This window comes from Patagioenas fasciata, chromosome 35 (assembly GCF_037038585.1).
Source record: "Patagioenas fasciata isolate bPatFas1 chromosome 35, bPatFas1.hap1, whole genome shotgun sequence".
Taxonomy (NCBI): domain Eukaryota; kingdom Metazoa; phylum Chordata; class Aves; order Columbiformes; family Columbidae; genus Patagioenas; species Patagioenas fasciata.
The window spans coordinates 3119965-3141047 of record NC_092554.1 but is presented as its reverse complement, the minus strand read 5'-3'; the positions used below and the strand labels follow the sequence as shown (position 1 = coordinate 3141047).

Genomic DNA, 21083 nt, shown 5'->3' with positions numbered 1-21083 from the left:
CCCCCCACACCCCCATCAATAGGGGACCCAGGCGTTCGGGTAGACCCCCCCCACCCCCTCAGAAAGGGACCCAGGAGTTCGGGTATTCCCCCCCTTTCCCATCAATAGGGGACCCAGGCGTCCGGGCACCCATCGCCCAAAAAAGGGACCCAGGAGTTCGGGCATCCCCCCCCGCCACACCCCCATCAATAGGGGACCCAGGCGTCCGGGTAGACCCCCCCACCCCTTAAAAAAGGGACCCAGGAGTTCGGGCAAACCCTCCCCTTCCTCCTCAGAAAAGGGACGCAGGCGTCCCCCCCCAAATCAAATCACAGGGATCCCCCAAATCCTCCCCCAAAATAGGGGCAACATAAATGGAGACCCCAAAGTGACCCCCCCCAAAAGGACCCCCCCAAAGGGACCCCCCCGAAAGGGACCCCAAAATACCCCCCCCCCAAAAATGACCCTGCCCAAAATAGGGACCGCCCCAAACTGGCCCCACTTTGGGGTCCCTGAGGGGTTTTGGGGTGGGGGGGGGACACGGGGGGGGTCCCAAAAGTGACACCAGAGGCTCAGTTTTGTTTCCAATTTTATTTCCAGATTCGACCCCCCCCCCCGCCCCCCCCGAGATAAAAAAGATACAAAAAAGAGGAAATAACCAAAAACATAGAAAATTAAGAAAAAAGAGAGGGGGGAAGGCAGTGGCCCCCCCATCCCGTGACGTCATCATGACGTCACTGAGAAGCACCGAGGGGGGGGGGAACCCCATTCCCACCCCCCCACACACAATGGGGGGGGTCACCACATGGGGGGGGGTCCCAATAAATACCCGATGGTTGTGCCCCCCACCCCCGCCCCCCCCAAATCTCAGGGGTCACATGACCCCCCCCCCCCAATATCTCAAGGGTCACACGACCTCCCCCCTGCCCCCCCCCAATATCTCAAGGGTCACATGACACCCCCCCCCCTCCAATATCGGGGTGCATGAACACAAGTCACATGACCCCCCCACCCCCATCTTGGGGGGGAGGTGGGGAGGGGGGTGGTAAGGGGTCACATGACCCCCCCAATATCTCTGGGGGGGTGGTCATAAGTCACATGACCCCTTCACACCCCTCCCTCCACTCCGTTTTGGGGGTCACCCCCATTTGGAGGGGTTAAGGGGTCACACCACCCCCCCAAAGCACCACATTGCTGGGGGGGTGCGTGTCCCCCCCCCATAAAGTCCAAGGTGGTTAAAACCCCCCCCGCAATGTATTTTTTTGGTGGGGGAGGGGGCAGCGCCGTCCCTGCCGGCGGTTTTTTTTGGGGGGGGGGGGGGTGTGACACATTTTGGGGGGGTCGGATGCGCGATTTGGGGGGGTCAGGACATCTTCCAGATGGTGAGCGAGGCGGTGAGCACCCCCGCGGCGAAAATGGAGACGGTCTGCCAGGTGGGGGGGGACACGGAGGAGAGGAGCCCGTCCTGGGGGGGGACACAGTGAGACCCCGGGAACGGGGACAGGGGGACATGGGGGGGGATATGGGGGGGAACATGGGGGGGGACATGGGGACATAGGGGGGACATGGGGGGAAATAGGGACATGGGGACGGGGAGGACAGGGGGGGACGGGGGGGAATGGGGACATGGGGGGACATGGGGGGGATGGGGGGGAATGGGGACATGGGGGGACATGGGGGGGATGGGGGGGAATGGGGACATGGGGGGAAATGGGGACATGGGGGGAAATGGGGGGGATGGGGGGAAATGGGGGGGATGGGGGGAAATGGGGGGGATGGGGGGGAATGGGGACATGGGGGGAAATGGGGGGGATGGGGGGGAATGGGGACATGGGGGGACATGGGGGGGATGGGGACATGGGGGGACATGGTGGGGAATGGGGACATGGGGGGGAATGGGGACATGGGGACAGGGAGGACATGGGGGGACGGGGGGGAATGGGGACACGGGGACATGGGGGGACGGGGGGGAATGGGGACATGGGGGGAAATGGGGACATGGGGACGGGAGGACATGGGGGGACGGGGGGGAATGGGGACATAGGGGGGACATGGGGGGAATAGGGACATGGGGACGGGGAGGACATGGGGGGACTGGGGGGAATGGGGACATGGGGACATGGTGGGGAATGGGGACATGGGGGGGAATGGGGACATGGGGACGGGAGGACATGGGGGGACGGGGGGGAAGGGGGACATAGGGGGGACATGGGGGGAAATGGGGACATGGGGACGGGAGGACATGGGGGGACTGGGGGGGACATGGAGGGCACATGGGGATGGGGGGGGAAATGGGGTGGACGGGGGGGAATGGGGGACAGGGGGAGATGGGGGGGGAATGGGGACATGAGGGGGAATGGGGACAGGGGGGACATGGGGGGAATGGGGGTGGACACAGGGATATGGGGGGCATATAGAGGGGGACATAGGGGGAGATATGGGGGGGACATGGGGATGGGGGGGGAACAGTGGGGGAGATGGGGGGGGGGGAGACCAGGGGGATATGGGGGGACATCAGGAGATATGGGGACATGGGGAGGGGATATGGGGGGTTATGGGGGACAGGGGGACATGGGAAGGGACACAGGGATATGGGAGGGATATGGGGGCATATGGGGGGGGACATAGGGGGAGATATGGGGGGGAACAGTGGGGGGGTGGGGGGCCATGTTGGGGGGGTATGGAGATATGGGGCCATGGCGGGGGGGGCATGGGGGGGACAGAGAGATATGGGGACATGGTGTGGGGGGACACAGAGATATGGACAAGTAGGGGGGGACACAGATATGGGACCATGGGGGGGGACATGGGGGGGGACATACAGGCGGGGTGGGATGGGGGGGGACACAGATATGGGGACATGGGGGGGATGTGGGGGGGACACAGATACAGGGACATGGGGGGACGTGGAGGGACATGAGGGGGACAAAGGGCTGTTTAGGGGTCAGGAAAGGGGTTCTTTTGGGGGTGTTTTGGGGATTACAAAGGGGGTTTTTTGGGGTGGTTTTGGGGTCACAAAGAGGGTTATTTTGGGGTGGTATTGGGGTGTTTTGGGGGTTATTTTGGGGCGGTTTTGGGGTGCTCACCCATCCGCCCTGTGCCTGGATCCAGCCCAGCACGCGCTCCCGCAGGAACTCCAGCGTCCAGCCCAGGATGGTGCGAACCAGCTCGGGGAGCTGCCTGCACAGCGCCTGCAAAACGGGGGGACACGGGGGTTTTGGGGCTCCATGGGGGTCTGGGGGGTTGGGGGGGATTAGGGGGGGTCCTGGGGAGGGTGTTTGGGGGGGTCCTGTGAGGTTTTGGGGGGTTCCTGGGGGGTTTTTGGGGGGCCCAAGCCAGGATGGTGCGAACCAGTTCGGGGAGCTGAGTGCGCAGGGCCTGGGGGAAAATGGGGGGACATGGGGGGTTTTGGGGGTCCATGGGGGTCTGGGGGGTTGGGGGGGGTTGGGGGGGTCCTGGGGAGGGTGTTTGGGGGGGTCCTGTGAGGTTTTGGGGGGTTCCCGGGGTTTTTTGGGGGATCCCAACCCAGGATGGTGTGAACAAGCTCGGGGAGCTGCCTGCACAGCGCCTGCAAAATGGGGGGACACGGGGGTTTTGGGGGTCCATGGGGGTCTGGGGGGTTGGGAGGGGTTAGGGGGGGTCCTGGGGAGGGTGTTTGGGGGGGTCCTGTGAGGTTTTGGGGGGTTCCTGGGGGTTTTTGGGGGATCCCAACCCAGGGTGGTGCGAACCAGCTCGGGGAGCTGCCTGCACAGCGCCTGCAAAACGGGGGGACACGGGGGTTTTGGGGGTCCATGGGGGTCTGGGGGGTTGGGGGGGGTTAGGGGGGGTCCTGGGGAGGGTGTTTGGGGGGGTCCCGGGGGGTTTTGGGGGGTCTGGGGGGTTTCCGGGGGTCCTGGGGGTCCAGCGTCCAGCCCAGGGTGGTGCGAACCAGCTCGGGGAGCTGCCTGCACAGCCCCTGCAAAACGGGGGGACACGGGGGTTTTGGGGGTCCATGGGGGTGTGGGGGGTTGGGGGGGTCTGGGGGAGTCAGGGGGGGTCAGGGGAAGGGTGTTTGGGGGGGCCCCGGGGGGTTCCTGGGGGTTTTTGGGGGGTCCCAACCCAGGATGGTGCGAACCAGTTCGGGGAGCTGAGTGCACAGGGTCTGGGGAAAATGGGGGGACATGGGGGGTTTTGGGGGTCAGGGGGGGCCGGGGGGGGGGGTCCCAAGGGTCAGGAGGGGCCAGGGGAGGACACAGGGACACACAGGGTGATGTAGGGGGGACATGGGCGGACTGGGAGGTCCCAGAGGTCCAGGGGGGTCCCACCTTGAGCACCAACTGGTGGGGGGGACATGGGGGGACTGGGGGGTCCCAGGGGTCAGGGGGGGTCCCAGGAGGGGTCAGGGGGTTCTGGGGGTGTCCCTGGGGTCTGGGGGAGACAGGGTGGTCCCAGGGGTCCTGGGGGGGTCCCACCTTGAGCACCAGTCAGTGGGGGGGACACAGGGGTCAAGGGAGGGTCTAGGGGGATCCCAGGGGTCTGAGGGGGGGGTCCCAGGGGGTGTCTCAGGGGTCAGGGGGGTCTGGGAGGGTTCCAGGGGTCTGAGGGGGGATAAGGGGGTTCCCTGGGGTCATGGGGGGGGTCCCAGGAGGGGTCAAGGGGTTCTGGGGGTGTCCCCAGGGTCGGGAAGGGTCAGGGGGGGTCCCAGGGGTCAGGGGGTACACAGGGGGTTTCCCAGGGGTTGGGGGGGGGGGGGTCAGGTGGCTCAGCGGAAGTCAGGGGGTGTCCTAGGGATCAAGGGGCTCTCTGAGGTCATGGGGAGTCCCAGGAGGGGTCAAGAGGTTCTGGGGGTGTCCTCAGGGTAAGGGGGGGTCTGGGGGGCACACGGGAGTCCCAGGGGTTGGGGGGGTCAGGGGGGGTCCCAGAGGTCTGGGGAGGACACAGGGGGGGTCCCAGGGGTCTGGGAGGGACACAGGGGTCATGGGGGGTCCCAAGAGGGGTCAGGGCATTCTGGGGGTGTCCCCGGGGTCGGGGGGGTCTGGGGGGCTCAGGGGGGGTCCCAGGGGTCAGTGGGGACACAGGGGGGTCAGGTAACTCAGCAAAAGTCAGGGGGGGTCCCAGGGGTCAGGGGGAATCAGGGGGGGTTAGGGGATTCTGGGGGTGTTCCCAGGGTCAGGGGGGGTCCCAGGGGAGGTCCTGGAGATCGGGGAGGTCACAGGGGGGTCCGGGGGGGTCCCACCTTGAGCACGAGGCGACAGGCGAAGTAGAACAGGGCGACCACGCGGCCCCAGTTGAAGGTCCCGTCCGCAAACATCTCGGTGGCCACGCGGAAAAACAGCTCCCGGGGGGCCCCGCAGCCCACGCGCTCAATCAGCCTGGGGGGGCACCCCAAAAATGGGGGGGAATGGGGTAAAACAGCCCTTGGGGGATCCGGAGCCCACGCGCTCGATCAGCCTGGGGGGCACCCCAAAAATGGGGGGGAATGGGGTAAAACAGCCCTTGGGGGATCCGGAGCCCACGCGCTCGATCAGCCTGGGGGGCACCCCAAAAATGGGGGGGAATGGGGTAAAACAGCTCCCGGGGGGCCCCGCAGCCCATGCGCTCGATCAGCCTGGGGGGCACCCCAAAAATGGGGGGGAATGGGGTAAAACAGCCCTTGGGGGATCCGGAGCCCACGTGCTCGATCAGCCTGGGGGGCACCCCAAAAATGGGGGGGAATGGGGTAAAACAGCCGCCGGGGGACCCACAGTCCACGCGCTCGATCAGCCTGGGGGGGACATGGGGGAGAGGGGGGCACATGGAGAGGAATGGGGGGAGACATGGTGGGAAATAATGGGGGGATAAATAAGGGGAGGGAAATAAATAATGGGGTGGAGATATAAATAAGGGAGGAGGGATATAAATAAGGGAGGGGAGAGAGATAAATAAAGGGGGGGGGAATAAATAAAGGGGGGGGGAATAAATAAAGGGGGGGGGGAATAAATAAAGGGGGGGGGGAATAAATAAAGGGGGGGGGGAATAAATAAAGGGGGGGGGAACAAATAAAGGGGGGGGGAACAAATAAAGGGGGGGGGGAACAAATAAAGGGGGGGGGGAACAAATAAAGGGGGGGGAGGGGTAAATAAAGGGGGGGAGGGGTAAATAAAGGGGGGAGGAGGGGTAAATAAAGGGGGGAGGAGGGGTAAATAAAGGGGGGGAGGGGTAAATAAAGGGGGGGGGAGGGGTAAATAAAGGGGGGGGAGGGGTAAATAAAGGGGGGGGAGGGGTAAATAAAGGGGGGAGGAGGGGTAAATAAAGGGGGGAGGAGGGGTAAATAAAGGGGGACGGGGGGGGGGAAGTAAATAAGGGAAATAAGGGGTGGGGAGGAATGAGAATGACATGGGGGGAAAGGGAAGGCAAAGGGGGTGACCTGGGGGGAAATGGGGGTGACATGGGGATGACATGGGGGGCAACGGGGATGACCTGGGGGGCAACGGGGATGACCTGGGGGGCACTGGAGGTGACCCGGGGGTGAGCGTCCCCCACCTCTGCAGCTCCGTGTTGCGGTCCAGCTCGTCCCCGATCTTGCGCAGGCACTCGCTCAGCCGCTTGGTGTCGGGGTGAGTGGGGGGGGGGCCCAGCTCCGCCCGGCCCAGCTCCACCGCCCGCGGGTCCCCGCAGCGCTCGGCGCGCTCCCGGATGAACCTGCGGGGAACCACACACACCCCGGGCCGGTGGGTGCGGAACCGGGACCCCCCCTCCTCCCTCAAACCCCGGGAACCGCCCCCCCAGCCGCACTCACCCCCGCAGCAGGATCGCCCCGGTCTGCAGGATCTGGTCCGCTGTGGAGATGGGGGACGGTTCACCGGGGGGACGCGGCAGGAAAGGCCGCGGCTTCCCGGGATGAACGGGACCCAACCCCGGGACGAACGGGACCCGACCCCCGGACGAACCGGCCGCTCCCCCCGGAAGTAACGGGACCCGATCCCCGGGACGAACGGCCCGCGGCTTCCCGGAACAAACGGGCCGCACCCCCCGGGAGTAACGGGACCAGACCCCCGGGACGAACCGGCCGCTCCCCCCGGAAGCAACGGCACTCGATCCCCGGACGAACGGGCCGCATCCCTGGGATTAACCGGCCGCACCCCCCGGGAGTAACCGGCCGCACCTCCCGGAAGTAACGGGACCCGACCCCCGGGACGAACCGGTCGCAGCTTCCCGGAATGAACGGACTGCACCCCCCGGACTAACGGACCGCATCCCCGGGACGAACCGGCCGCACCCCCCGGGAACGAACAGCCTCTCCCCGTGAAGAACCGGCCGCGGCTTCCTGGAACGAACCGGCCGCACCCCCCGGGAGGAACCCGCCGTACCCCCCGGAACAAGCAGCCGCCCCCCGCCCCGGGGGTCTCCCCACTCACCGCCGCCCCCTCCCGGGGGTGGGTCGGGGTCTCCGCCGCCCCCGGAGTCGCCGCTGCCGCCACCTCCGCCCCGCTGAGCCGCAGCCGCCGCCGCCGCCATCGCAACCACGTGGTCGGGGCGCGCCGGCGCCACGTCACGAGGAGGGCGGGAAACGTCACGGCGCGGGGCGCCACGCCCCCCGTCTCCTGGCCACGCCCCCTCAGGACTCGGCTCTGCCCACCCCCCCCACCAGCTCTCCCGCAGGACCAATGGGCGCTTCTCCCACCTGTGGGCAGCGCTGCCAATGGGAGAACGGAGCGACTCGGCGTGCGGCCAATGGGAGAGCGGAGCGACTCGGTGTGCGGCCAATGGGAGAGCGGAGCGCCTCGCCGTGCTTCTCCCGTGGGGGGATCTCAGGGGACACGGGGGGTTTAGGGGGACACACGGGGGGGTCGGGGGGGACACAGGGGGTTTAGGGGGACACGGGGGGGGTCGGGGGGACATGGGGGGGTCTTGAGAGTCAGGGGGGACACAGGAGGTTTAAGGGGACACGGGGGGGGTCTCAGGGGACAGGGGGATTTAGTGGGACATGGCGGGGTCAGGGGGGATACAGAGGGGTTAGGGGGACACAGGAGGTTTAGGGGGACATGGGGGGTAAGGGGAGACATGGGGGGGTCTTGGGGGTGAGAGGGGACACAGGAGATTTAGGGGGACACAGGGAGGGTCGGGGGGACATGTGGGGGTCAGAGGGACACAGAAGGTGGGGACACAAGGGGGTTCGGGCGGACATAAGGGGTCTTGGGGGTCACGAGGTGGTTTAGGGAGACGGGGGGGGTTGGGGGTACACTGGGGGGGCACCGGGGACATCAAATGTCCCCAAATGTTCCCAAAATCCGGGGCGGGGGCACCATCGTCACCAGCCCCCGGTGACGCGTCCCCGCGGAGCTTCCGCTTCCCCCCGCAGCGCTTCCTGCCCCACAGACGCAACCGCAGGTGCTGGGGAACCGGGGGGGGCCCGGGGTGCTGGGGAGGGGTGGGAGGAAGTGGGGGGGCAGGATGGGGCCCCTGGGGGGGTCCTAACCCCGTGTACCCCCCCGCAGTGCAGACATGAACCCCAAAAGCTGCCTGGGCTGCGCCAGGAGCTTCCTGTTCCTGTTCAACCTCTTCTGCTTTGTGAGGGGGGAAATGGGGGGCTGGGGGGAAATGGGGAGGAAATGGGGGGCTGGGGGGCACTTGGGGGGTGGGGGGATATGGGGGGACATGGGGTGACACGGGGTAACACGGGGGGGAAATGGGTGTGACATGGGGGGGAATGGGGGGAACATGGGGGGCTGGGGGGATATGGAGGTGACACGGGGGGACACGGGGGAAAATGGGGGTGACATGAGGGGAAATGGGGGGACATGGGGGGAATGAGGGGACATGGGGGGGAAATGAGGATGACATGGGGGGAACATTGGGGGAAAAGAGGAAGGGGGAGACATGGGGGACATAGGGTGACATTGGGGGTACGGGGGGGGGCTGGGGTCCAGCTCTGTTTTTGGGGGGGCTGTTTGGGGTCCCACTGACCCCCCCGCCCCCCCAGGCCCTGGGCATCCTCCTCCTCAGCTTCGGCCTCTGGGTCCTGTTCGACCGGCAAAGTTTCGCCGCCACACTGGGTATAGGACCCCCCCCAAATTATGGGGGACCCCAAATCGTGGGGGACCCCGAGCCGGGGGGGTCACTCCCACCCATGGGTGACCCCTGAGCCCTGGGTGACCCCCCCGTGTGCCCCCAGGGTCGCCGGTGTCCGGGCTGCGCATCTGGACCTATGTGCTGGCAGCAGGGGGGACGGCGATGATGGTTTTGGGGTTCCTGGGGGGCCTGGGGGCCCTCAGGGGGGTCCGGGCGCTGCTGCTGGTGGTGAGGGGATGGGGGGGGAGTTGGGGGGCTGGGGGGGCAGGAGGTTGGGGTCTGAGGGTTTGGGGGGCTGAGGGTTTGGGGGTGAGGGTTTGGGGGGGTCAGGGTTTTGGTGTTTAGGGGTTGGGGGGCTGAGGGCTTGGGGGGCCAGAGGTTGGGGAGCTGAAGGTTTGGGGTGTTTGGGGGCTGAGGGTTTGGGGGGGTCGGAGTTTTGGTGTTTGTGGGTTGGGGCGCTGAGGGTTTGGGGTGTTTGGGGGTGAGAGTTTGGGGGGGTCGGGGTTTTGGTGTTTGTGGGTTGGGGGGCTGAGGGTTTGGGGTATTTGGGGGTTGGGGGGTTGAGGGTTTGGGGGTTGAGGGGCTGAGGGGGGGTGACCCTCATGTTCCTCTCCCCCCCCCCCTCAGTATTTCGGGGTCCTGCTGCTGCTCTTTGCTGCCCAGATCACGCTGGGGGTCGTGGTTTATACACAGAGAGTGAGGGTGAGTGGGGACACAGGGACATTGGGGACATATGGGGGGACACGGGGGGATATGTGGGACATGGGGGGACACAGGGACATTGGGGACACGGGGACATTGGGGACACTGGGGGACACGAGGGGACGTGGAGACATGGGGGATATGGGGACATGGGGGGACAAGGAGGCTATGGGGCGATATGGAGGACATGGGGACATGGAGGGACAAGGGGGGACAAGGGGGGACATGGGGATATGTATGGGGGCATGGGGGGACAAGGGGGATATGGGGGTACAATGGGACATGGGGAGACAAGGAGGGACAAGGAGGGACACAGGGGGACATGGGGGACACTGGGTGACACAGTGGTGACCCCCATCCCCGGGGTGCCCCCGCTGTCCCCCCAGTTGGGCAGCGCGGTGGCCACGTACGTGCAGGAGCTGATCCAGGGGTACCCGCTGGGGGGGCCGCTCGGGGCCCCCCAGGAGACCTGGGACGCCGTCCAGCAGCAGGTGACACCCCCAGGGGGGTTTGCAGGGGCTATGGGGGTCTATGGGGGGTTGGGGGAGCTATGTGGGGTATGGGAGGGTTGAGGGGGCTGTGGGGGTTTATGGGGGGTTTGGGGGATCATGGGGGGGTTGGGGGGGTCTGTGGGGGGACTGCGGGGGCTATAGGGGATTTGGGGTGACATAGGGGAGTTGGGGGGGCTATGGGGGTCTATGGGAGTTTGGGGGGGCTATAGAGGATTTGGGGTGCCATGGGGGGGTGGGGAGCTATGGGGGTCTATGGAGAGTTGGGGGGGCTAGGGGATTTAGGGTGACCTGGGGGGATTTGGGGGGCTATGGAGGGTATTGGGGTCTATGGGGGTCTATGGGGGGGCTGTCACTGTCCCCCCCACTTCATGGCCCCCCCATTGATCCCCAAATTAACCCCCCCAGCTCCGCTGCTGCGGCTGGAACGGACCCCAGGACTGGAACAGCATGGGGGGGGACAATGTGGGGGACAATGGGGGGCACAATGTGGGGGGCATCGCCTGCTCCTGCCTGCCCCCCCGCAACATCACCCACGGGGCCTCCCCACTGCTGCCCCACGGCCGCTGCCCCACGGCTGCCCCCATGGACGCCTTCAGCAGGGTGAGACTTGGGGGGGCTGAGGGGACCCCCTGGGGGAGACTTGGGGGGCTGGGGGGTGTTGGGGACCCCCAGGGTGGGACTTGGGTGGCTGGGGGGGGGTCGGGGGGGGGTCACTGACTCCCCCCAGGGTGACACATGGGGGTCGGGGAGGGGGTCACTGTCACCCCATTGTCACTGTCCCCCCCAGGGTGACACATGGGGGTTGGGGGGGTCATTGTCAATGTCACCCCATTGTCACTGTCCCCCCAGGGTGACACATGGGGGTCATTGTCATTGTCATTGTCCCCAGGGCTGTGCAGGAGGGGTCCAGGTCTGGTTGGCCGAGAACCTGGTGACCGTGGTGGGGGCCAGTGTGGGGATCGGCCTCATGGAGGTGGGGGGACATGGGGGAAATTGGGGGATTTGGGGGTCCCCCTGGGGCTGGGGGGACTATGGGGGTCCCTGGGGGGATTTGGGGAACGGGGGGGGGAGGGGTTGTGGGGCTACAGGGGATTTGGGGGTCCATGCAGGGGTTGGGGGAACTATAGGGGAATTGGGGGGCCATGGGAGGGGTTGTGGGGGCTACAGGGGTCTGTGGGGGGATTGGGAGGCTATAGGGGATTTGGGGAGGCTATGGGGGTGTATGAGGGGCTATGGGGGATTTGGGGGGTCTATTGAGGGTTTGAGGGGGCTATAGGGGATTTGGGAGAACACGGGGGGCTGGGGGGCTATGGGGGTTTTAGGAGGCTATAGGGGATTTAGGGGGCCATGGGGGTCTATGGGGGGGTTGGCTGGGCTGGGGTATTTGGGGGGCCGTGAAGGGGGTTTGAGAGGCTCTGGGGGTCTATGTGAGGGTTGGAGGGGCCGTGGGGGGTGCGGGCCCGTGTCTCACCGTGTCCCCCAGCTGGTCCTGCTGCTGGTGTCGATGTTCCTGGTCAGGAACCTGGACCCCGACTACGAGAAGCTGCTGCGGGGGCTGTGAGGGGGGAACGGGCCGGGGGGGACCCGGGGCCCGAGTGTCTGATCTCCCGTGGCTGCCGGGAAATAAACGCGGCTGGAACACGAACCGGGACGGGACTGGGATGGGGACACTGACGGGAGCGGGACGGGGACACTGACCGGAGCGGGACGCTGACGGCGCCCCGCCGCCCCCGACCCCTCCGTCTGCGTGAGGCGGCGCTCGCCCCGCCCCTTTTTATAGGAGGCGGGAGCGGCTCGCGCTAGGCCACGCCCCTTTCCCCGCCTCTTTTCTCCTCCCCTGGACGGGAATGGTTCGTGACAGGCCCCGCCCCTTTCCTCCGCCTCTCTGGGTGAGAACGACCCGCGCCTGGCCCCGCCCCTTTTTTCCGTTTTGGGCGGGAAGCGTTCCCGCCGGCCACGCCCCCTGGCGCTGTGAGGAGACCGCGGCCCGTCGGGTCCCCCCGTGTCCCCCGTGACCCCCCCTGTCCCCCCATATCCCCCCCGTCTCCCCAGTGACCCCCGTATCCCCTCCATATCCCCCCGTGTCCCCTCCCCCCGTGTCCCCCATGTCCACCCAGCAGCCCCACAGTCCCGAGGGGGCCGAGGCCCCACAGCCGCCGTCCCCCAGTGGGTACCGGGTGTGGGGGGGGTTGAATGAGGGACCCTCCCGTCACCCCCAAACTGTCCCCGTGACCCCCAAACTGTCCCCAGCCCAGGGCGGCTCCACCGAGGAGTTTGTGCTCAGCTGCACCTTCGCTGCCTGCGACCCCCAGCAAACAGGTACTGGGGGGGCCCAGGCACCCCCTGACCCCCCCACGGACACAGGGTGACCATGGGGGTCCCCAACTACCCCCGACCCCCCCCATAGGGACAGAGTGGCCATGGGGGTCCCCAACCACATCGTGACCCCCCCATAGGGACAGGGTGACTATGGAGGGTCACCAGGCATCCCCTGACCCCTCCCGTAGGGACAGGGTGACCATGGGGGTCCCCAACCACATCCTGACCCCCAAAAGGGACAGACTGACCATGGGGGGGTCACCAGGCACCCCCTGACCCCCCTATAGGGATGGGGTGACTTTGGGGGGACCCCAGCCACTCCCTGACCTCCCCACAGACACAGGGTGGCCATGGGGGTGCCCAACCACATCATGACCCCCCCATAGGGACAGGGTGACTATAGGGGGTCACCAGGCACCCCCTGACCCCCCCATAGGGATGGGGTGACTTTGGGGGGATCCCAGGCACCCCCTGACCCCCCCACAGACACAGGGTGGCCATGGGGGTCCCCAACCACATCCTGACCCCCAAAAGGGACAGACTGACCATGGGGGGGTCCCCAGGCACCCCCTGACCTCCCCATAGGGATGGGGTGACCATGGGGGTCCCCAGGCAACCCCTGACCCCCCCACAGACACAGGGTGGCCATGAGGGTCCCCAACCACATCCTGACCCCCAAAAGGGACAGACTGACCATGGGGGGGTCCCCAGGCACCCCCTGACCCCCCTATAGGGACAGGATGATGATGGGGGGGTCACCATGAGGGACAAGGTGACTATTGGGGTCCCCAGGCACCTCCTGACCCCCCATATGGAAGGGGTGACCATGGGGATGCCCAACCACATTCTGACCCCCAAAAGGGACAGGGTGACCATGGGGGGGTCACCAGGCACATCTTGACCCCCCATAGGGACAGGGTGACTATGGGGGTTTCCCCAACCACATCCTGACCCCCCAAAAGGGACAGAGTGACCATGGGGGTCCTCAACCATCCCCTGAACCCCCTATAGGGACAGGGTGACTTTGGGCGTCACCAGGCACCCCCTGACCCCCCTATAGGGACAGGGTGACCATAGGGGTGTCCATGGGTCCCCCACATCCTGACCCACCCGGTTTGTTCCCCACCCGGCACATGGTTCGGTACCTGATGGGGTGTCCATGGTGGTGTCCCCTGCGGTGTCCCCTGTTGTCCCCAGGGGTGGTCCCAGCGCACCGCGTGGTTCGGTCCCTGATGTCCCCCATTGTCCCCAGGGGTGGTCCCAGCGCACCACGTGGTTCGGTTCCTGATGTCCCCTGTTGTCCCCTGATGTCCCCTGTTGTCCCCTGATGTCCCCTGTTGTCCCCAGGGGTGGTCCCAGCCCAGCACGTGGTTCAGTCCCTGATGTCCCCCGATGTCCCCTGTTGTCCCCAGGGGTGGTCCCAGTGCAGTGCGTGGTTCGGTCCCTGATGTCCCCCATTGTCCCCAGGGGTGGTCCCAGCGCACCGCATGGTTCGGTCCCTGATGTCCCCCGTTGTCCCCAGGGGTGGTCCCAGCGCACCGCGTGGTTCGGTTCCTGATGTCCCCTGTTGTCCCCTGATGTCCCCTGATGTCCCCCGTTGTCCCCAGGGGTGGTCCCAGCCCAGTGCGTGGTTCAGTCCCTGATGTCCCCCGATGTCCCCTGTTGTCCCCAGGGGTGGTCCCAGTGCAGTGCGTGGTTCGGTCCCTGATGTCCCCCATTGTCCCCAGGGGTGGTCCCAGCGCACCGCATGGTTCGGTCCCTGATGTCCCCCGTTGTCCCCAGGGGTGGTCCCAGCGCACCGCGTGGTTCGGTTCCTGATGTCCCCTGTTGTCCCCTGATGTCCCCTGATGTCCCCCGTTGTCCCCAGGGGTGGTCCCAGCCCAGTGCGTGGTTCAGTCCCTGATGTCCCCTGATGTCCCCTGTTGTCCCCAGGCACAGTCCCAGCCCAGCGCATGGTTCAGTCCCTGATGTCCCCCGTTGTCCCCAGGGGTGGTCCCAGCACACCGGGTGGTTCGGTCCCTGATGTCCCCCGATGTCCCCTGTTGTCCCCAGGCACAGTCCCAGCCCAGCGCATGGTTCAGTCCCTGATGTCCCCTGTTGTCCCCAGGGGTGGTCCCAGCACACCGGGTGGTTCGATCCCTGATGTCCCCTGTTGTCCCCAGGCATGGTCCCAGCGCACCGCATGGTTCAGTCCCTGATGTCCCCCATTGTCCCCAGGGGTGGTCCCAGCGCACCGTGTGGTTCGGTCCCCTGATGTCCCCCGTTGTCCCCAGGCACGGTCCCGGCCCAGCGCGTGGTTCAGTCCCTGATGTCCCCTGTTGTCCCCTGTTGTCCCCAGGCACGGTCCCGGCCCAGCGCGTGGTTCAGTCCCTGATGTCCCCTGTTGTCCCCTGTTGTCCCCAGGCACGGTGCCAGCCCAGCGCGTGGTCCGGTACCTGCGGGCGCTCACCGGGCAGCGCGAGGCGGCGCAGCTGCGGGGGCTGCTCCGCATGCTGGACCCCGCGGCCACCGGGGCTGCGCTGGACTGGCCACGGTTCAGGGACGTCATGAGCCAGTGGATTGCGGCATGCAGGACGGACAGGTGGACAGACAGGGGACAGACGGGGGGACAGGACAGGGGGACAGGGCTGGACTGGCCATGGTTCAGGGATGTCATGAGGGAATGGATCGCGGCCTGCGGGACGGACAGGTGGACAGACAGGTGGACAGACGGGGGGACAGACGGGGGGACAGACGGGGGGACAGACGGGGGGACAGGGCTGGACTGGCCACGGTTCAGGGAGGTCATGAGGGAATGGATCGCGGCCTGCAGGACGGACAGGTGGACAGACAGGGGACAGACGGGGGGACAGGACAGGGGGACAGGGCTGGACTGGCCATGGTTCACGGACGTCATGAGGGAATGGATCGCGGCCTGCGGGACGGACAGGTGGACAGACAGGGGGACAGGACAGACAGGGGGACAGGGCTGGACTGGCCACGGTTCAGGGACGTCATGAGCCAGTGGATTGCGGCATGCAGGATGGACAGGTGGGACAGGACAGGGGGACAGGACAGACAGGGGGACAGGGCTGGACTGGCCATGGTTCAGGGACGTCATGAGGGAATGGATCACGGCATGCAGGACGGACAGGTGGACAGACAGTGGGACAGACAGGGGGACAGGGGGACAGGGACAGGACAGGACAACAGGGACAGGACAGGGGGACAAGGACAGGGGGACAAGGACAGGACAGAGGGACAGGGACAAGTGGGACATGGGAACAGGGACAAGGGGGACATGGACAGGGAATAGGACAGGGATGAGAGGGACGGGAGACAGGGACGGGGGGACAGGGACAAGGGGATAGGACAGAGGAACAGGGACAGGGGGACAGGAACAGGACAGAGGGACAGGGACAAGGGGGACATGGGAACAGGGACAAGGGGGACATCGACAGGGGATAGGACAGGGGGACAGGGACGAGGGGGACAGGGGAGACAGGGATGGGGGGGACAGGGAGGACAGGGACAAGGGATAGGACAGGGGGACAGGGACATGGGGACAGGGACAAGGGGGACAGAAGGACAGGGACAAGGAATAGGATAGGGGGACAGGTCAGTACTGGGGGTCCGGGTGACGAGGGACCAGGGCCAGCTGGGTGACAATGGGAACACCACGGTTCCCGTGTCACAACCCCCGTCCCGTCCCCAGCGGCTGTGGCCTCACCGAGGAGCGCGACGTGGCGGCCGGTGACCTGGGCCTGGCGCTGGCAGGTGGGTGACACGCCGGATGGACGGACACACAGACTCACACACAGACAGACAGACAGACGCCAACCCCCCTGTGTCCGTCCCACAGCCGGCGAAGGACGCACGGCCACCGCGCAGCCCGAGGGTGACGGTGACAGCGACGACGCAGCCAGCGCGTGAGTGCTGGGAGGGGACACGGGAGGGGACACGTGGGGACAGCGGGTGGCACCAGAGTCACCCCGTGTCACCCTGTGTCCCCTCGGGCCACAGCCACGGCCTGGTGGCTGCTGGGGACAGGGACACCATGTCCCTGTGTCCCTCACCCCTGTGTCCCCATGGCCTCTGTCCCTCACCCTCTGAGCTGTCCCATGTCCCCTTACCCATGTCCCCATGTCCCTCACCCCCTGACTTGTTCCTGTCACACTGTCCCCATGTCCCTTGTCCCCATGTCCCTTGTCCCTCACCCCCTGGCCTATCCCTGTCCCCATGTCCCCTCATCCCCTGACCCGTCCCTGTCACCCTGTCCCTGCCCCTGTCCTCATGTCCCTCACCCCCTTAGCTGTCCCTGTCATCCTGTCCCTCTCACCTTGTCCTCACGTCCCACTTCCCTGTCCCATGTCCCTTGTCCCTCACCCCCTGAGCTGTCCCTATCCCCATGTCCCTCACCCCGCGAGCTGTCCCATGTCCCATGTCCCCTGTCCCCATGTCCCCTGTCCTTCACCCCCTGACCTGTCCCTGTCCCATGTCCCTTGTTCCTGTCCCCCATCCCCTGTCCCATGTCCCCTGTCCCTCACCCCCTGACTTGTCCCTGTCCCATGTCCCTAGTCCCTCACCTCCTTACTTGTCCCACCGTCTCCATGTCCCTCACCCCCTGACCTGTCCCTGTCCCATGTCCCCTGTCCCTCACCCCCTGACCTGTCCCTGTCCCCATGTCCCCGTCTGTCCGTCCGTCTGTCCGTGTGCAGCGAGGCCGCGGGGCTGCGCAGCCGCGCCGAGCGCTTGGCCGAGCGCAACCAGAAGCTGCAGCGGGAGCTGGAGGCGGCCGAGGAGACCAACGCCAGGCTGGAGCACGAGACACAGCGGCTGCGGGGACACCTGCGCGGGTGAGGGACAGGGGACAGGGACATGGGGACAGGGGACACCTCTGGGGGTGAGGGACAGGGGACAGGGACATGGGGACACCTGCGGGGGTGAGGGATAGGGGACACCTGTGAGGGTGAGGGACAGGGGACAGGGACATCGGGACGTGGTGACATGGGGACACCTCTGGGGGTGAGGGACAGGGGACATGGGGACACTTGCGGGGGTGAGGGACGGGGGACATGGGGACAGGGACATGGGAACATGGGGACAGGGGACGCCTCCGGGGGTGAGGGACATGGGGACATGGGGACAGGGACATGGGAACATGAGACAGGGGGACATGGGACAGGGGGATGTGGGAACTGGGGGACATGAGGATATGGGGACAGGGGGACATAGGATATGGGGACAGGGGGACATGGGAACAGGGGGACATGGACAGGTCAGGGGGTGAGGGACATGGGACATGGGGACATGGACATGGGAACATGAGACAGGGGGACATGGGACAGGGGGACATGGGACAGGGGGACATGGGACAGGGGGACAGGGGACGAGGGCACAGGGAATATGGGGACAGCTCAGAGGGTGAGGGACAGGGGCCATGGGGACACAGGGGTGAGGGACACGGGGACATGGTGTCACTGTCCCCAGCAGCCACCAGGCCCTGTCCTGTGCCCGAGGGGACACAGGGTGACACAGGGTGACTCTGGTGATGCTGTCCCTGTCCCCAGCAGCCAGCAGGTGCTATCCCTGGCCGGAGGGGACACGGAGTGACATGGGGGGACACGGGGTGACTCTGGTGACACTGTCCCTATCCCCAGCAGCCAGCAGGCGCTGTCCCTGGCCCGTGTCACCTCCGAGGAGCTGCAGGAGCTCAGGGCCGTGGTCAAGGGGCTGCAGGAGCAGGAGCAGGAGCTGCGGGGACACCTGCGACACCTGGTGAGGGGACATGGGGACACGGGGACATGGGGACACCCCTGAGCATGGTGACCCCACCTGGTGTCCCCCCACCAGGAGAAGGAGCAGCAGAACCTGCAGGGGCGGGTGGATGAGCTGCAGGAGGAGGTGAGGGGACAATGGGGACACTGGGGGACAGAGGGGACACTGCGGGGGCAGTGGGGTTGACATTGGGGACAGAGAGGGACACAGGGGGTGACATGGGGGGGACACAGGGTGACACAGGGGACAGGGGTGATGCTGGGGACAGGGGGTGACCAGGGGCCAGTGTCACCGTGTCCCCCATCTGTCCCCAGAACCAGTGTCTGGTGGCCGAGGGGCAGGAGGTGACCCAGGGGGTGACATGGGGGGTGACATGGGGTGACACAGGGGCAGGGGGTGACACAGGGGGTGACATGGAGGACAGGAGGTGAGCCAGGGGGTGACCCAGGGGGTGACATGGGGGTGACACAGGGGCCAGTGTCACCGTGTCCGTCTGCCTGTCCCAGAGCCAGCGGCTGGTGGCCGAGGGGCAGGAGGTGACCCAGGGGGTGACATGGGGTGACCCAGGGGGTGACATAGGCAGTGACATGGGGGACAGAAGGTGACCCAGGGGGTGACCCAGGGGGTGACATGGGGGTGACACAGGGGCCAGTGTCACCGTGTCCGTCTGTCCCAGAGCCAGCGGCTGGTGGCCGAGGGGCAGCAGCTGCGGCCGCAGGTGCGGGCGCTGGCGGCCGAGCTGACCGGGCTGCAGGTGAGCGCGGCTCCTTAACGAGGGGGGCCCGACCCCCCCGCACCCCCTGGGGACACCGGTGACCCCCCCTGTGTCCCCATGTCCCCCCCCGTCCCCTCTGTGTCCCCCCAGGCCCAGCTCGGTTCCTGCTCCGCGCAGCTCTCAGCACATGACCTGGGGCTGGCACAGGTGAGCGTGGGATGGGGGGGTCACCCCAATTGAGGGGAGACCTTCCCCCAACTCCCCCGGACCCCCTGAGACCCCCACCAATTGAGGGGAGAGCCCCCTGAGACCCCCCAAGGCCCCTCTGATCCCCCCAGACCCCTCTGAGCCCCCCAGACTCCCCTTGAACCCCCCATGACCCCCCAAGGCCCCTCTGACCCCTCCAGACCCCCATGACCCCTCGGACCTCCTCCCAATCCCTCTGACCTCCCCTGACCCCTGTGACCCCCCCGAACAACCCCAGACCTCCCCCGACCCTCCCCAGCCCCCCATGATCCCCCCAGACCCCTCTGACCAAACCCAGACCCCCCTGACCCTCCCCAGCCCCCCATGATCCCCCCAGACCCCTCTGACACCCCCTGACCCCCCCGAGACTCCCCTTAAACTGCTCTGACCCCTCCAGACCCCCATGACCCCCCCAAGACTCCCGTGACCCCCCCAAGACCCCTCTGACCCCCCCAGATTCCCATGAACTCCCCCAAGACCCCCCCTGACCCCTCTAGGCCACCCAGCGTGAGCAGGAGCTGAGGACCCAGTTGGGTGAGCACGAGCAGGGGCTGCAGGTACGGGGGGGTCCCCTGCTCCCCACAACCCCCCCGGCCATGGGGTGACATGGGGGGGTGACACAGGGGGTGACAAGGGGTGACACCCCCCCCAACCCTGTGTTCCCCCCCCAGGAGCTGCGGCTGCAGACGACGCGGCTCCAGCAGCAGCTGGGACAGATGAGGGACAAATGGGACACGTGAGTGGGGACATGGGGGACATGGGGGACACCTGGGGACATTGTGCCCCCCCCTCAAGCTCCTGTTCCTCACACAGGCGGCCCTGGGGCCCCCCCGGGAAAGGTGACAACGTCCTGGGGCAGCCGTTGGGGGATGAGATCGAGGAGTGTGGGGTGAGGGGACACGGACAGGGACGGGGGGACATGGGACAGGGGACAAGGGACAGGGGGACAGGGAGGGACAGGGGGAACATGGGGACAAGGGGGATATGGGGATGTGGGGACAAGGGGACATGCGGACATGGGGACAAGGGGGGACAGGGGGATATGGGGACAGGGAGTATGGGGATGTGGGGACAAGGGGACATGGGGACAGGGGGACACTCCTGGCAACCCCTCCCCGCAGCTCCAGCCAGGGACAGGGGACAGTGTGGGGGACAGAGAGGGGACAGCAGGAGACATGGAGGGGACAGCAGGGGACAGGCACAGGTAGGATGGCAGCTCCACCCCACAGCTCCTGTCCCCATGGCTCCTGTCCCCCCTGTCCCCTTTGTCCCCTCTGTCCCCACAGCTCCTGTCCCCTCTGTCCCCCCACAGGCCCCTGGCACTGTCACCATCCCCGCGGCTGCTGTCACCGTCCCCGAGGGCGCTGCTGGCACTGCCACCACCCCCAGGGCCACCGTCCCCATCCCCAGTGTCCCCAGTGTCCCCAGTGCTGTCCCTGCTGTCCCTGCTGCTGCTCCTGTCCCTGTCCCTGCTCTGCCTCCTGCCCCCCCGGCCCGGCCCCCGCAGGGCGCCCCCCCAGTAACCACCAGTACAGACCAGTTCAGCCCAGTTACAGCCCCCCAGTAACTACCAGTACAGACCAGTTACAGCCCCCCAGTAACGACTAGTACAGACCAGTTCAGCTCAGTTACCACCCCCCCAGTAACCACCAGTACAGACTAGTTCAGCCCAGTTACAGCCCCCAGTAACCAGCAATATGGACCAGTTACAGCCCCCCAGTAACCACCAGTACAGACCAGTTACAGCGCCCCCCAGTAACCACCAGTACAGACCAGTTCAGGCCAGTTACAGGCCCCCCAGTACAGACCAGTTACAGCCCCCC

At 66.5% G+C, this 21083-nt stretch overlaps 2 protein-coding genes across 2 annotated transcripts; one reads left to right on the top strand and one right to left on the bottom strand.

The window, feature by feature from the left end:
• Window positions 1-1309: 1309 nt before the first annotated feature.
• On the bottom strand, window positions 1310-7501 carry BAX (BCL2 associated X, apoptosis regulator). The gene is made up of 6 exons (XM_071801153.1): window positions 7356-7501; window positions 6737-6776; window positions 6481-6639; window positions 5195-5330; window positions 3066-3170; window positions 1310-1444 (listed from the first exon to the last, which is right to left on the bottom strand). Exons 1-6 carry the CDS (start codon window positions 7453-7455, stop codon window positions 1343-1345), a joined length of 642 nt encoding a protein of 213 aa, XP_071657254.1. The 5' UTR covers window positions 7456-7501; the 3' UTR covers window positions 1310-1342.
• A 687-nt stretch (window positions 7502-8188) lies between these two features.
• Window positions 8189-21053, top strand: KASH5 (KASH domain containing 5). Its single transcript, XM_071801060.1, has 25 exons — window positions 8189-8328; window positions 8441-8508; window positions 8921-8993; window positions 9113-9237; window positions 9637-9711; window positions 10098-10202; window positions 10629-10823; window positions 11113-11196; window positions 11707-11855; window positions 12004-12073; window positions 12276-12389; window positions 12474-12542; window positions 14946-15123; window positions 16237-16298; window positions 16384-16450; window positions 17240-17377; window positions 18182-18299; window positions 18375-18425; window positions 18976-19053; window positions 19165-19221; window positions 19758-19817; window positions 19932-19996; window positions 20074-20149; window positions 20382-20464; window positions 20573-21053. The coding sequence occupies exons 1-25, from the start codon at window positions 8216-8218 to the stop codon at window positions 20781-20783; spliced, it is 2484 nt and encodes an 827-aa protein (XP_071657161.1). The 5' UTR covers window positions 8189-8215; the 3' UTR covers window positions 20784-21053.
• The last annotated feature ends 30 nt before the right edge of the window (window positions 21054-21083 follow it).